The following is a 12,816-nucleotide window of genomic DNA, read 5'->3' on the forward strand; positions in this document are numbered from 1 at the left end:
TTGAACCAAGGACCTCTCGCTCCGCAGCTGTTCACGCTAACCACGGGACCACGGCGCTGCTGAGCTCACACTCTCCTTGATGTTGCCTATCTTGCGCATGGACTACTCAGTTTGTATATTTTGCTTATTTTTTTCATAGTTCCACACAACTTCTTCCTGTTTTCTCGATTGATCTGTGTTCAGTTTTTCAAGGCCTATCCACTGTGCCAAATTATAACTAAATCTGACGGGGGTGCTCTGAGCACTATGGGACTTAACGTCTGTGGTCATCAGTCCCCTAGAACTTAGAACTACTTAAACCTAACTAACCTAAGGACATCACACACATCCATGCCCGAGGCAGGATTCGAACCTGCGACCGTAGCAGTCGCGCGGTTCCGGACTGAGCGCCTTAACCGCGAGACCATCGCGGCCGGCTCAGAGCCATTTGAACCATTCCCCGTTATCGAAGCGGAAATTTCAGAATTTTCGAAGGATCTCCGAGCTGTACTTCCGTCATTCGAACTTCCATTGTCTGATCTCGGTTGATCAACAATAAGCCATAATTTGTCACGAAAATCTTGTTGTACACATCTTTCCTTCTATCGGCATTTTCTTTATCCTCTTTGCAGCTTTGCCTTTTGTATTTCAATTTGTAAGCTGCATGCAAGCAACATTCAAAAAACCGTACACAAGTATCCAGCGACGATCTTCATTAATCGGTCTTACGAACATCTTGTCGATATCATTGAATTAATTGGACGTAGCATCACGAAGATAGCCACACATACTTTACCATCTATCATTGTTGTAGCCTATCCCCGATGTTATTAGATCTGTATATTGAGCAAGCAGTAAAGGAAACAAAAGGAAAAATTTAGAGTAGGAACTAAAGTCTAGAGAGAAGAAATAAAAATTTTGAGGTTTGCCGAGGACATTGTGATTCTGCCAGAGATAGAAAGGGATTTGGAAGAGCATCTGAACGGAATGGACGGTGTCTTGAAAGGAGGATATAAGATGAACATTAACAAAACCAAAACGAGGATAATGAAATGTAGTGGAATGAAAACGTATGATGACTAGGGCTTTAGGTTAGGAAATGAGACATTTAAAATACTATATGAGTTTTGCTATTTGGAAAGCAAAATAACTCATGAATGATAGCCATTTATTTCTGTTACACACGCATTTAATTCAATTTATCAGAAAAGCACAAGATTTCTACCGCCATTCCACTTGTTGTTATAGCCACATGATGTTCAGTCGTTTCGTTTCGCACTTGTGTGGAGATTGGCATGCAGTTTTCAAAGTGTTGTTGAGAAGTCAGATGTTTAGCTTTTGTGTGTGTGTATGTGTGTGTGTGTGTGTGTGTGTGTGTGTGTGTGTGATGTGAGCGAGTCTGAGTGGGGGCAATAGCAGATAGGTATAACACCTGAAATGCTAATAGACTAATCGTGCTTCGTTCTTAAATTAGTTCAAATGCGTATGTGACAGCAAGAAATGAGAACAGGAAAAGAAACAAATGCTTTGACCCGTCATAAACAAGCGCCGCAAGGTCATAGCATCAAAAAATCGTTAAGTAAATTCGTAGTGTAAAATAGCCAATGAACAGTAAAATAGAAAATAATGATTCAGAAAGAAAAGTAAACAAAAACCCTCACTGAAGGTAGCACATAAAGTGCTGAAGCATATTTTTGTGGAATAACAAAGCTGTATAGTAGTCTTGCATGAGGCGGAATTTCTTTCAAAGTTCTGTAAGGAAGCACGCAAAATAACAAGAGCTACAACAGGCAAAAATGGTTTTTTTTGCAGAGTAGGCCCTATCCTTCTCATATTAGCTTTTCAGCCACCAATGTGCACTTCTCTCTCTCATTATTACAGTAGAGACCCGTGATGAGGATGATGATGATGTTTGGTTTGTGGGGCGCTCAACTGCGTGGTTATCAGCGCCCGTACAATTTCCCAACCTTTGCTCAGTCCAATTTCGCCACTGTCCTGGATGATGATGAAATGATGAGGACAACACAAACACCCAGTCATCTCGAGGCAGGTGAAAATCCCTGACCCCGCCGGGAATCGAACCCGGGACCCCGGGCTCGGGAAGCGAGAACGCTACCAGTAGAGACCCGTTGAGTTGTCTTCACTGATAGGTCAACTAGTTTTAGGCACCTTGTACCACGTGTTTTTTTTTTCAGTTAGCTGTCCTTTGGATTTAGATTTATTAGTCCGCTAGTCGCTCTATGTCCAGACAATCCGCAGAACGCCAAACTTAGCTACTGTCAACGTAGCACCTGCTGGCTAGCAAACCTCATCACTTGTATGTTGAACGGGAAGTAGAGTGTTCAGGCGCTCTCCTTTGTGGCTTGCTCCGTGGGATCCTGGAGACCCATAGAGTTCACTCAGCAGCTTTACCAGAGTTAGACGCCTTTTTTAGAAGAATCAAGAAAAAAAGTTTTGCGGAAAAAATTTTAAAAGAACGGAACAACAACTAAGCCCAAATTCCACTTATTAATTTGAATAGTCGACACGATGCAACATCGACAGTTCTGTTTATCATCGGGTTGTAAAAGGCCGTGTTGTTTCATTTACCATTCGCAACTACGGGCGAAAGAGGTTTCTCAGCCTGTGTGTCGACAAAAATTAAATATCACAACAAACTTGATAACGAACTTCTACTTTATTTCACAAAGCGTAATATTAAGCGTATCGGCGAAAATAAGAACAGCCATCAACCATCAAGTAAAAATTAAAATTTAAATGTCCTGTTTGATTATGTTATATTAAATTTAAATTGTTTGCGAGTTTTTGATTTAATTTTGAAATTAAGTTTTCAAGCAAATTTGCCGTTTTTATCACAGATAATCAGAGTACATAACGTAGCGTTAATAACGTACTGTAGAAACAAACCAGAGTGTACACGATAAAAGTGGGCATTAGAAATGATTCCACTCACCAAAAAGATTAAGAAACGCTGGCATGATTAATCATGTGTAGGAAACCTCATAGTTATCTGGTAATTTTTATTGCATTTTTTTCAACAGACACTAAATTTTTTGCTTATTTCATGCAGTTATGCATAAATGAATCAAATGAAATAGAAAAGAACAATTCTTCTTTGTTAACAGTTTTAATTTCAAATACATTTTCTTCAGTAATTAGTAATTTCACAAGCCTTAAAGATACAGTGTTTCTTACAACGCTAATGTTAGGACATTAGTAACTAAACTAGACGAAAATAAAATAATGGCATAGAGAAATAGATAAAATTCTGGAAGATAGGTTACATGGTGCTTCCACATCTCCGTTCTGTCTTAAAAATGCATCGGATTTTCATGACTTAATCTCCTTACCTTCTTTAAATAAGTTTATGCTACCTGGTGCTGTATTTATTTCTACTTCGTTTTCGTAGTTGGACGTTCTGAAGGCTTCCTCCAACCTAACTAATATGTGATCTCCTTGCTGGGATTCTTTCTCATAAAGCTCCAGCATTAACGCTTACATTCACCAGTATTGAAACATGGGATGTACCGACGCCTTCTTTCTCAAGAGCTGTTACTACCGATCTCATTGGAAATGTGTTATAAGCTGTGTGAAACTCCCTTAGTCGCAAACAGTGTGATAATTCAACTCGACGAGCTCTCATGTAATTTCAGTCAGATCTTGGAAGTGGCCCGACCTGCTGTATTCATTTCAGTTAACAGTAAAAAGTAATAAATAACTAAGAAACTGATACACTCAAGCTTAAAATTGTTTATATATGTAGTTTCATGAGGAGTTAGACATTCTGTAGAGTGATCTTTTAAGAATTCGTACTTACAAATATGTTAGCAGATATTGCAGAACTAATATTACATTAATGACGGAAGCTGAAGAAATGAATTAAAACTTGTATCATGGCTGGGACTTGAAGCCGGGCCTCCTTGCGTACTAGGCAGGTACGATAGTCATTACATCAACACAGCCCTATAGCTAACGTACTTGTATGGACCCCCTTGCCCAATGCCCTTCCTAACTAGTCTGTAGAGTTACGTTAACTATAGTTTCGTCGTGTTGTAATAGCATGCCTGCCTAGTAAGCAAGGAGACCTGGCCACGGCACAAATTTAAATTAATTTTTTCAGCTTCCATTATTATCGTAGATAAAGATGAAACTCAAACGTCTCGAGGGAAAATTAATTATATCAGATTTATAATGCTACATTATTTATTGATATATCGTCGGTGGCCAGCACCCACGTTGCATGCCTACACACGCTACGTACACTTAGAGAGCTGTTGAGACGAAAACGAAATCTAGGTGGACCTCACACCAGGCCCAAGTACCCAGTCCGAACGCACCCTGCCTTCTGCCTTGTCACACTACCACCTGTTCAACCAGCTTGTCGTCGTCGTCCTCCTCGTCTCCTTCCTTGGTTGTCAGCTGTCGGCGAAAGTTGACCACCACCATCAAGTAGTAGATGTTAAGGCCTGCAACAGAACAGAATAGCTTGGATGATAGACAAATGGTCATCGACAGCTTGAGCTACTAGTCGGAGAACTGAACGTCCGAGGCAGGTGTCATGAGCCAACAAGTCACTGCATCACTATCGTTTCCAGTCTTGCTATTAGTGGCGTTCAGTTTTCGTAAGAATATTGCACGCGTGGAAGAGGGGCAGCGCCTTTCATTGTAATCAAAAACGTTCCGGGTTCCAACGCCGTCGCTGCTTAATTTTTCAATAAGAATTATCAGCAGTGGCGGCCGAAGACTTACGGCATAAGAAGTTACCCTCATTCTACCAATGGCCTTGTCGAAGAGAGCGGAGGAGCGGACAGAGGTTTAAAGGGGGTAGGACGTCAAACGGGCCGACTTGGAGCAGGAGAGGCACCACAGGACATTTTAATTTCCACTGTTTATACTTTTACAAATAAATTCATAAAACTTTGTCAGCATGACCAGGAAGGATCCAGAATTCGCACTAATAGCAGTGGAAGTTCGAAAACATAACGAAATAATTTTCTTTACATGGCAGCATTTGTTGCTATAGGAACACTTTTCCTCATAAGTAAGAGAGATTCTTCGATCAATTTTGCAGAGCATACAAACCATACTTAAAGGTGTATGAAACTCTAGAATTTTCCACATCTATTAAAAACTGTGGTAAAAATTGAAGTAATTAACTATAAAATTTGTGTTTTTTCTAAACATGAAGTTTAAAATATAACAGTTCATTCGTTTTCTCACAAATTAAATAAATTCTAGAGTTTCATACACCTGTAAGCATGGTATGTATGCTGTGCAAAATTCATCGAAGAATTTCTCGAACTTATGAACAAAAGTGTACCTATAGCAACAAAGGCAAAGTAAGTGAAAAAATGATGAAATTTCACATATAAAAAAAAATTATTTTGTTATGTTTTCGAACTTCCACTGAAATGAGTGTGAATCCTGAATCCTTCCTGGTGATGCTGACAAAGTTTTATGACTTTATTTGTGAAAGTATAGACACTGGAAATAAAAATGTCCTGTGATGCCTCTCCTGCTCCAAGTCGGCCCGTTTGACGTCCTACCCCCTTTAAGGGGGATGGAAAACGGTTTTGTAATTTTTTAAACCCTCATGGTGAAATTACAAAAACCCTGTTTTCCGCAAAATCGGCGAAGAAATGAACATGTGTAAAATATTGACAATAAGAACGGTGTGGTTTATAGAACATAAGTTAAGGCATCAGGGGAAAACTTCCGTGGTACTAGTGGGAGATGTAGAGGGTTACAATTGTAGGGGAAGACCAGGACTGGAATACGACCACCAAATAGTAGACAACGTAGGGTGCAGGCTTTACTCTGATATGAAAAGTTTGGCGCAGGAGAGGAATTCGTGGCTAGTCGCATCGCGACGGAGCTGATGACTGAAAAAAAGTGAATGTGCAAGACGCAGTCTCAGCTGCTGCGTCATCGCGGTCTTCGCGACGTTCGCTCACAGCAGCTCCAGAAACGTTACAGGCCTACCGCTGTGGTAACCTAACGAAGCCCCTGCCGATTGTGGCAATGGCGTCACAGAGTAGAGTTGGGCAACACGATTGTTTTTCCCGATTCGATTCCTACAGTTCATTGCGAATCGATTCCTACGATTCTTTCACGATTCATTCTAGTCTGCGATGGCACGATTCTTACGGAATGCAAAAAGTTCTACATCTTACTCACAGATGGCAGGACATGTCTAAAATTTTCGATGGGGTTAGAATCGAACTGTGTCATGATAAAATATGCCAGAAATAATTTACAGGGTTATTACAAATGATTGAAGCGATTTCACAGCTCTACAATAACTTTATTGTTTGAGATATTTTCACAATGCTTTGCACACACATACAAAAACTCAAAAAGTTTTTTTAGGCATTCACAAATGTTCGATATGTGCCCCTTTAGTGATTCGGCAGATATCAAGCCGATAATCAAGTTCCTCCCACACTCGGCGCAGCATGTCCCCATCAATGAGTTCGAAAGCATCGTTGATGCGAGCTCGCAGTTCCGGCACGTTTCTTAGTAGAGGAGGTTTAAACACTGAATCTTTCACATAACCCCATAGAAAGAAATCGCATGGGGTTAAGTCGGGAGAGCGTGGAGGCCATGACATGAATTGCTGATCATGATCTCCACCACGACCGATCCATCGGTTTTCCAATCTCCTGTTTAAGAAATGCCGAACATCATGATGGAAGTGCGGTGGAGCACCATCCTGTTGAAAGATGAAGTCGGCGCTGTCGGTCTCCAGTTGTGCCATGAGCCAATTTTCCGCGGGCTACGCGTGAAACTTGCCCGCACGCGTTCAACCGTTTCTTCGCTCACTGCAGGCCGACCCGTTGATTTCCCCTTACAGAGGCATCCAGAAGCTTTAAACTGCGCTTCCATCGCCGAATAGAGTTAGCAGTTGGTGGATCTTTGTTGAACTTCGTCCTGAAGTGTCGTTGCACTGTTATGACTGACTTATGTGAGTGCATTTCAAGCACGACATACGCTTTCTTGGCTCCTGTCGCCATTTTGTCTCACTGCGCTCTCGAGCGCTCTGACGGCAGAAACCTGAAGTGCGGCTTCAGCCGAACAAAACTTTATGAGTTTTTCTACGTATCTGTAGTGTGTCGTGACCATATGTCAATGAATGGAGCTACAGTGAATTTATGAAATCGCTTCAATCATTTGTAATAGCCCTGTATTTATGAGTAAACATGCATATGACGTGTGATTCTCGATTTATACGTGTAATGCCTTAATTGATGAAAGGTCACGTTTGATTTGATTGCATCTATTGTTTTATTTCAGTATGCCAGGAAAGAGGAGTCGATTTGTGCGAAGGGTGGTGCAAAATTACGTGGTATGCCAGTTTGGTTGTGTGGCTTGAACTTATCTAACTCCAGACGTCTGTTTTATAGTAACAAAATCTAGCAGTGAGGCAGACGTGGTTTGGCTCATACCATCCTAAGTTTCTCTGCGCTAAGATGTCTTTCCAAGTCCACACCACCCTTGTAATTCATAACGCAGCTGACAGCCCTCCCACACAGCAAATTTAGCTTAACTTTCATTTCTTCTAAATACAAAGCATAGGTATTTTGCTTTTAATTTGTCTGAAAACTTGCGGCTCTCACTACTATTTACGTGAGAAGACGACATACTTCTAAACAATAGGATTCAATCGTATACAGCGACATTACTGCACTAAAATTTAATATGAATCTGAACACGATAACATTCGAAAACTAACTCATTCCTTATCTTATCAGTTCAGCTCATTTTCAACATTCGTCTGAAGCACCAAATCTCAAATGCTTCGGTTCTCTCGTTCGTGGTTTCCTACAATGTTTCACTACCATACAATGCTGTGCTCCAAACGTACATTCTCAGAAATTTCTTCCTCAAATTAAGGCCTATTTTTAACACTAGTAGACTTCTCTTGGCCAGGAATGCCCTTTTTTTTTCAGTGCCGGTCTGCTTTTGATGTCCTTGCTCCGTTCGTCAGTGGTTATTTTGCTGCCTAGCTAGTAGAATTCCTTAACTTCATCTACTTCGTGACCAACAATCCCGATGTTAAGTTCCTCGCTGTTCTCATTTCTGCTACTTCTCACAACTTTCGTCTTTCTTCGATTTACTCTCATACCATATTCTGAACGCATTAGACTGTTCGTTCCATTCAGCATGTCATGTAATGTTTCTTCACTTCCACTTAGGATAGCAATGTCATGAGCGAATCCTATCATTGATACCTTTACACTTTGAATTTCGATTTCACTTCTGAACCTTTTTCTTTATTTCCATCAATGCTTCTTAGACGTACAGATCGAACAGTAGGGGCGAAAGACTATGTCCCTCTCTTACACCACGTGGTCTGGTGGCTAGCATTGCTGCCTCTGGATTACGTGGTCCCAATTTCGATTCTCGGCCGGGTTGGGGGTTTTCTCTGCCAGGGAACTGGGTGTTTGTGTTGTCCTCAACATTTCATCCTCATCATCATCACTCATGACAGTGGCTCGATTGGACTGTGTAAAAATTGGACTGCGTAAAAATAGGGACTTTGTACGGGCGCTGATGACCGCACAGTTGAATACCCCACAAACCAGACATCATCATCATCATCGGCATCATCATCATCGGCATCATCATCATCGGCACCATCATATAATCGGCATCATCATCTCTTACAGTCCTTTTTTTAATCCGAGCACTTCGTTCTTGGTCGTCCACTCTTCTTATTCCCTCTCGAATCTTGTACACATTTGTATATTACCCGTCTCTCCCCATAGATTTCCCCCTATTTTTCTCAGAATTTCGAATATATTGTACAACTTTACATTGTCGAACGCTTTTTCCAGGTCGACAAATCCTATGAACGTGTCTTGATTTTTCTTTAGTCTTCTTCCATTATCAACAGCAACTTCAGAATTGCCTCTCTGCTGCCTTTATCTTTTCTTGAAGCCAAGCTAATCGCCATCCAACAGTTCCTCAATTTTCTTTTCCAATCTTCTGTGTATTATTCTTGTCAGCATCTTGGATGTGTGAGCTGTTAAGCTGATTCAGCGATCATTCTCGCACTTGTCAGCTCTTGCTATCTTCGGAATTGCGTGGATACCCAAGGCAAAAGACACAAATCATACCACTATGGCGTAACCGAATGGATAACGTCCTGATATTGTGTAGATGACATTTTTCCGAAAGTCAGACGGCATGTCGTCAGAGTCATGTCCTGTAAACACCAACGTGAACTTTCGTTTTGTTGTCACTTCTCCATGATTTAAGAAATTCTAATCGAATGTTATCTATCCCTTCTGCCTTACTTGATCTTAAGTCCTCCAATAAATTCTGATTCTGGATGCCCTGTTGTTGTTGTGATCTTCAGTCCTGAGGCTGATTTGTTGCAGCTCTCCATGCTACTCTATCCTGTGCAAGCTTCTTCATCTCCCAGTACCTACTGCAACCTACATCCCTCTGAATCTGCTTAGTGTATTCATCTCTTGCTCTGCCTCTACGATTTTTACCCTCCACTCTGCCCTCCAGTACTAAATTGGTGATCCCTTGATGTCTCAGATCATGTCCTACCAATCGATCCCTTCTTTTAATCAAGTTGTGCCACAAACTTCTCTTCTCCCCAATCCTATTCGATACCTCCTCATTAGATATGTGATCTACCCATCTCATCTTCAGCATTCTTCTGTAGCACCACATTTCAAAAGCTTCTATTCTCTTCTTGTCCAAACTATTTATCGTCCATGTTTCACTTCCATACATGGCTACGCTCCATACAAATACTTTCAGAAACGACTTCCTGACACTTAAATCAATACTCCATGTTAACAAATTTCTCTTCTTCAGAAACGCTTTCCTTGCCATTGCCAGTCTACATTTTATATCCTCTCTCCTTCGACCATCATCAGTTATTTTGCTCCCGAAATAGCAAAACTCCTTTACTACTTTAAGTGTCTCATTTCCTAATCTAATTCCCTCAGCATCACCCGACGTAATTCGACTACATTCCATAATCCTCGTTTTGCTTTTGTTGATGTTCATCTTATATCCTCCTTTCAAAACACTATCCATTTCGTTCACATGTTCTTCCAAGTTCTTTGCTGTCTCTGACAGAATCACAATGTCATCAGCGAATCTCAAAATTTTTATTTCTTCTCCATGGATTCTAATACCTACACCGAATTTTTTTTGTTTCCTTTACTGCTTGCTCAATATACAGATTGAATAACATCGGGGAGAGGCTACAACCCTGTGGAACTGCCTTCCCAACCACTGCTTCCCTTTCATGTCCCTCGACTCTTATATCTGTTATCTGGTTTCTGTACAAATTGTAAATAGCCTTTCGCTCCCTGTATTTTACCCCTGCCACCTTCAGAATTTGAAAGAGAGTGTTCCAGTCAACATTGTCAAAAGCTTTCTCTAAGTCTACAAATGCTAGAAACGTAGGTTTGCCTTTTCTTAATCTTTCTTCTAAGATAAGTCGTAGGGTCAGTATTGCCTCACGTGTTCCAATATTTCTACAGAATGCAAACTGATCTTCCCCGAGGTCGGCTTCTACCAGTTTTTCCATTCGTCTGTAGAGAATTCGCGTTAGTATTTTGCAGCCGTGACTTATTAAACTCATAGTTCGGTAATTTTGACATCTGTCAACACCTGCTTTCTTTGGGATTGGAATTATTATATTCTTCTTGAAGCCTGACGGTATTTCGCCTGTCTCATACATATTGCTCACCAGATGGTAGAGTTTTGTCTGGACTGGCTCTCCCGAGGCCGTCAGTAGTTCTAATGGAATGTTGTCTACTCCCGGGGCCACGTTTCGGCTCAGGTCTTTCAGTGCTCTGGCAAACTCTTCACGCTGTATCATATCTCCCATTATTCTTCATCTACATCCTCTTCCATTTTCTAATATTGTCCTCAAGTACATCGCCCTTGTAAAGACCCTCTATATACTCGTTCCACCTTTCTGCTTTCCCTTCTTTGCTTAGAACTGGGTTTCCATCTGAGCTCTCGATATTCGTACAAGTCGTTCTCTGGATGCCCTATCTCTTCTAAGTCGACTTTTAATTTCACCGAGGGATATTTTTTACTTTGTTACATGCCGAGTCAGTTGTTGTGCTTACCGAGGTGTATGGCCATGTTGAGCAGCGTGACGATGGGGATCTGGACGGGGATGACGTGGAACATGAAGGTCGCTGTCGCCAACGTACTCGCCGCGGCGACCGTAAGGAGCAGAGTCTCGGCCACGAGCCACGCCGTCACCATGCCCGCCGATTCCTGGCCAGCGACAGAAGGAACCGATCACACATCTAAACACTGTCCCCAGTAACAAGCTGCGAGCCTTGCTTCATACCCTGAAACAACCAACGCCGACTCAAAGCAAGGCCTCGGCGCTTGTTCGTGACGTCACGTCAGCTAGGCACGGGGAACGCCAGGTCTGTTGCAGGCGTACTCACAATGCTGGCGTCTCCCTCTCTGACACAGGAAAATGTGGAACTACTGGCGTTAGTTGACCAACACACATTGTTCCGAGAGATTTCTGCAATCAATTAATTGTGCAGTTCATTACACTTCTTAAAAAATAGTGTACACCTGAACTTAAATTTCCACCTGTTTTAAGGATTGACATACAAAAACAACTTCACGGTCCGGCACCAACAGAATTCGCGCTTCTTTACCTTATTTGTAAATCTAAGGAAGTTAAGTTTGTACTGGGTTGCTTTTACAAGGAACTGTGAACATATTGGTGCTCTTCTTTAGGTACAGGGTGTTTCAAAAATGACCGGTATATTTGAAACGGCAATAAAAACTAAACGAGCAGCGATAGAAATACACCGTTTGTTGCAATATGCTTGGCTCAACAGTACATTTTCAGGCAGACAAACTTTCGAAATTACAGTAGTTACAATTTTCAACAACAGATTGCGCTGCGATCTGGGAAACTCTATAGTACGATATTTTCCACATATCCACCATGCGTAGCAATAATATGGCGTAGTCTCTGAATGAAATTACCCGAAACCTTTGACAACGTGTCTGGCGGAATGGCTTCACATGCAGATGAGATGTACTGCTTCAGCTGTTCAATTGTTTCTGGATTCTGGCGGTACACCTGGTCTTTCAAGTGTCCCCACAGAAAGAAGTCACAGGGGTTCATGTCTGGCGAATAGGGAGACCAATCCACGCCGCCTCCTGTATGTTTCGGATAGCCCAAAGCAATCACACGATCATCGAAATATTCATTCAGGAAATTAAAGACGTCGGCCGTGCGATGTGGCCGGGCACCATCTTGCATAAACCACGAGGTGTTCGCAGTGTCGTCTAAGGCAGTTTGTACCGCCACAAATTCACGAAGAATGTCCAGATAGCGTGATGCAGTAATCGTTTCGGATCTGAAAAATGGGTCAATGATTCCTTTGGAAGAAATGGCGGCCCAGACCAGTACTTTTTGAGGATGCAGGGACGATATGACTGCAACATGGGGCTTTTCGGTTCCCCATATGCGCCAGTTCTGTTTATTGAAGAAGCCGTCCAGGTAAAAATAAGCTTCGTCAGTAAACCAAATGCTGCCCACATGCATATCGCCGCCATCAATCCTGTGCACTATATAGTTAGCGAATGTCTCTCGTGCAGCAATGGTAGCGGCGCTGAGGGGTTGCCGCGTTTGAATTTTGTATGGATAGAGGTGTAAACTCTGGCGCATGAGACGATACGTGGACGTTGGCGTCATTTGGACCGCAGCTGCAACACGGCGAACGGAAACCCGAGGCCGCTGTCGGATCACCTGCTGCACTAGCTGCGCGTTGCCCTCTGTGGTTGCCGTACGCGGTCGCCCTACCTTTCCAGCATGTT

The 12,816-nt window shown here is 42.1% G+C and overlaps 1 protein-coding gene across 1 annotated transcript in view; it reads right to left on the reverse strand.

The window, feature by feature from the left end:
• Nucleotides 1-3,093: 3,093 nt before the first annotated feature.
• Nucleotides 3,094-12,816, reverse strand: part of LOC126106834 (uncharacterized) — an 85,502-nt gene continuing 75,779 nt past the window's right edge. The window contains exons 9-10 of the mRNA XM_049913232.1: nucleotides 11,088-11,241; nucleotides 3,094-4,445 (exon numbers count right to left, since the gene is read on the reverse strand). Of these exons, the coding sequence (XP_049769189.1) occupies nucleotides 4,333-4,445; nucleotides 11,088-11,241 (267 nt within the window). The 3' untranslated portion in view covers nucleotides 3,094-4,332. The remainder of the gene's footprint in view (nucleotides 4,446-11,087; nucleotides 11,242-12,816) is intronic.

The sequence above is a fragment of the Schistocerca cancellata genome, chromosome 10 (genome assembly GCF_023864275.1).
Source record: "Schistocerca cancellata isolate TAMUIC-IGC-003103 chromosome 10, iqSchCanc2.1, whole genome shotgun sequence".
NCBI lineage: Eukaryota > Metazoa > Arthropoda > Insecta > Orthoptera > Acrididae > Schistocerca > Schistocerca cancellata.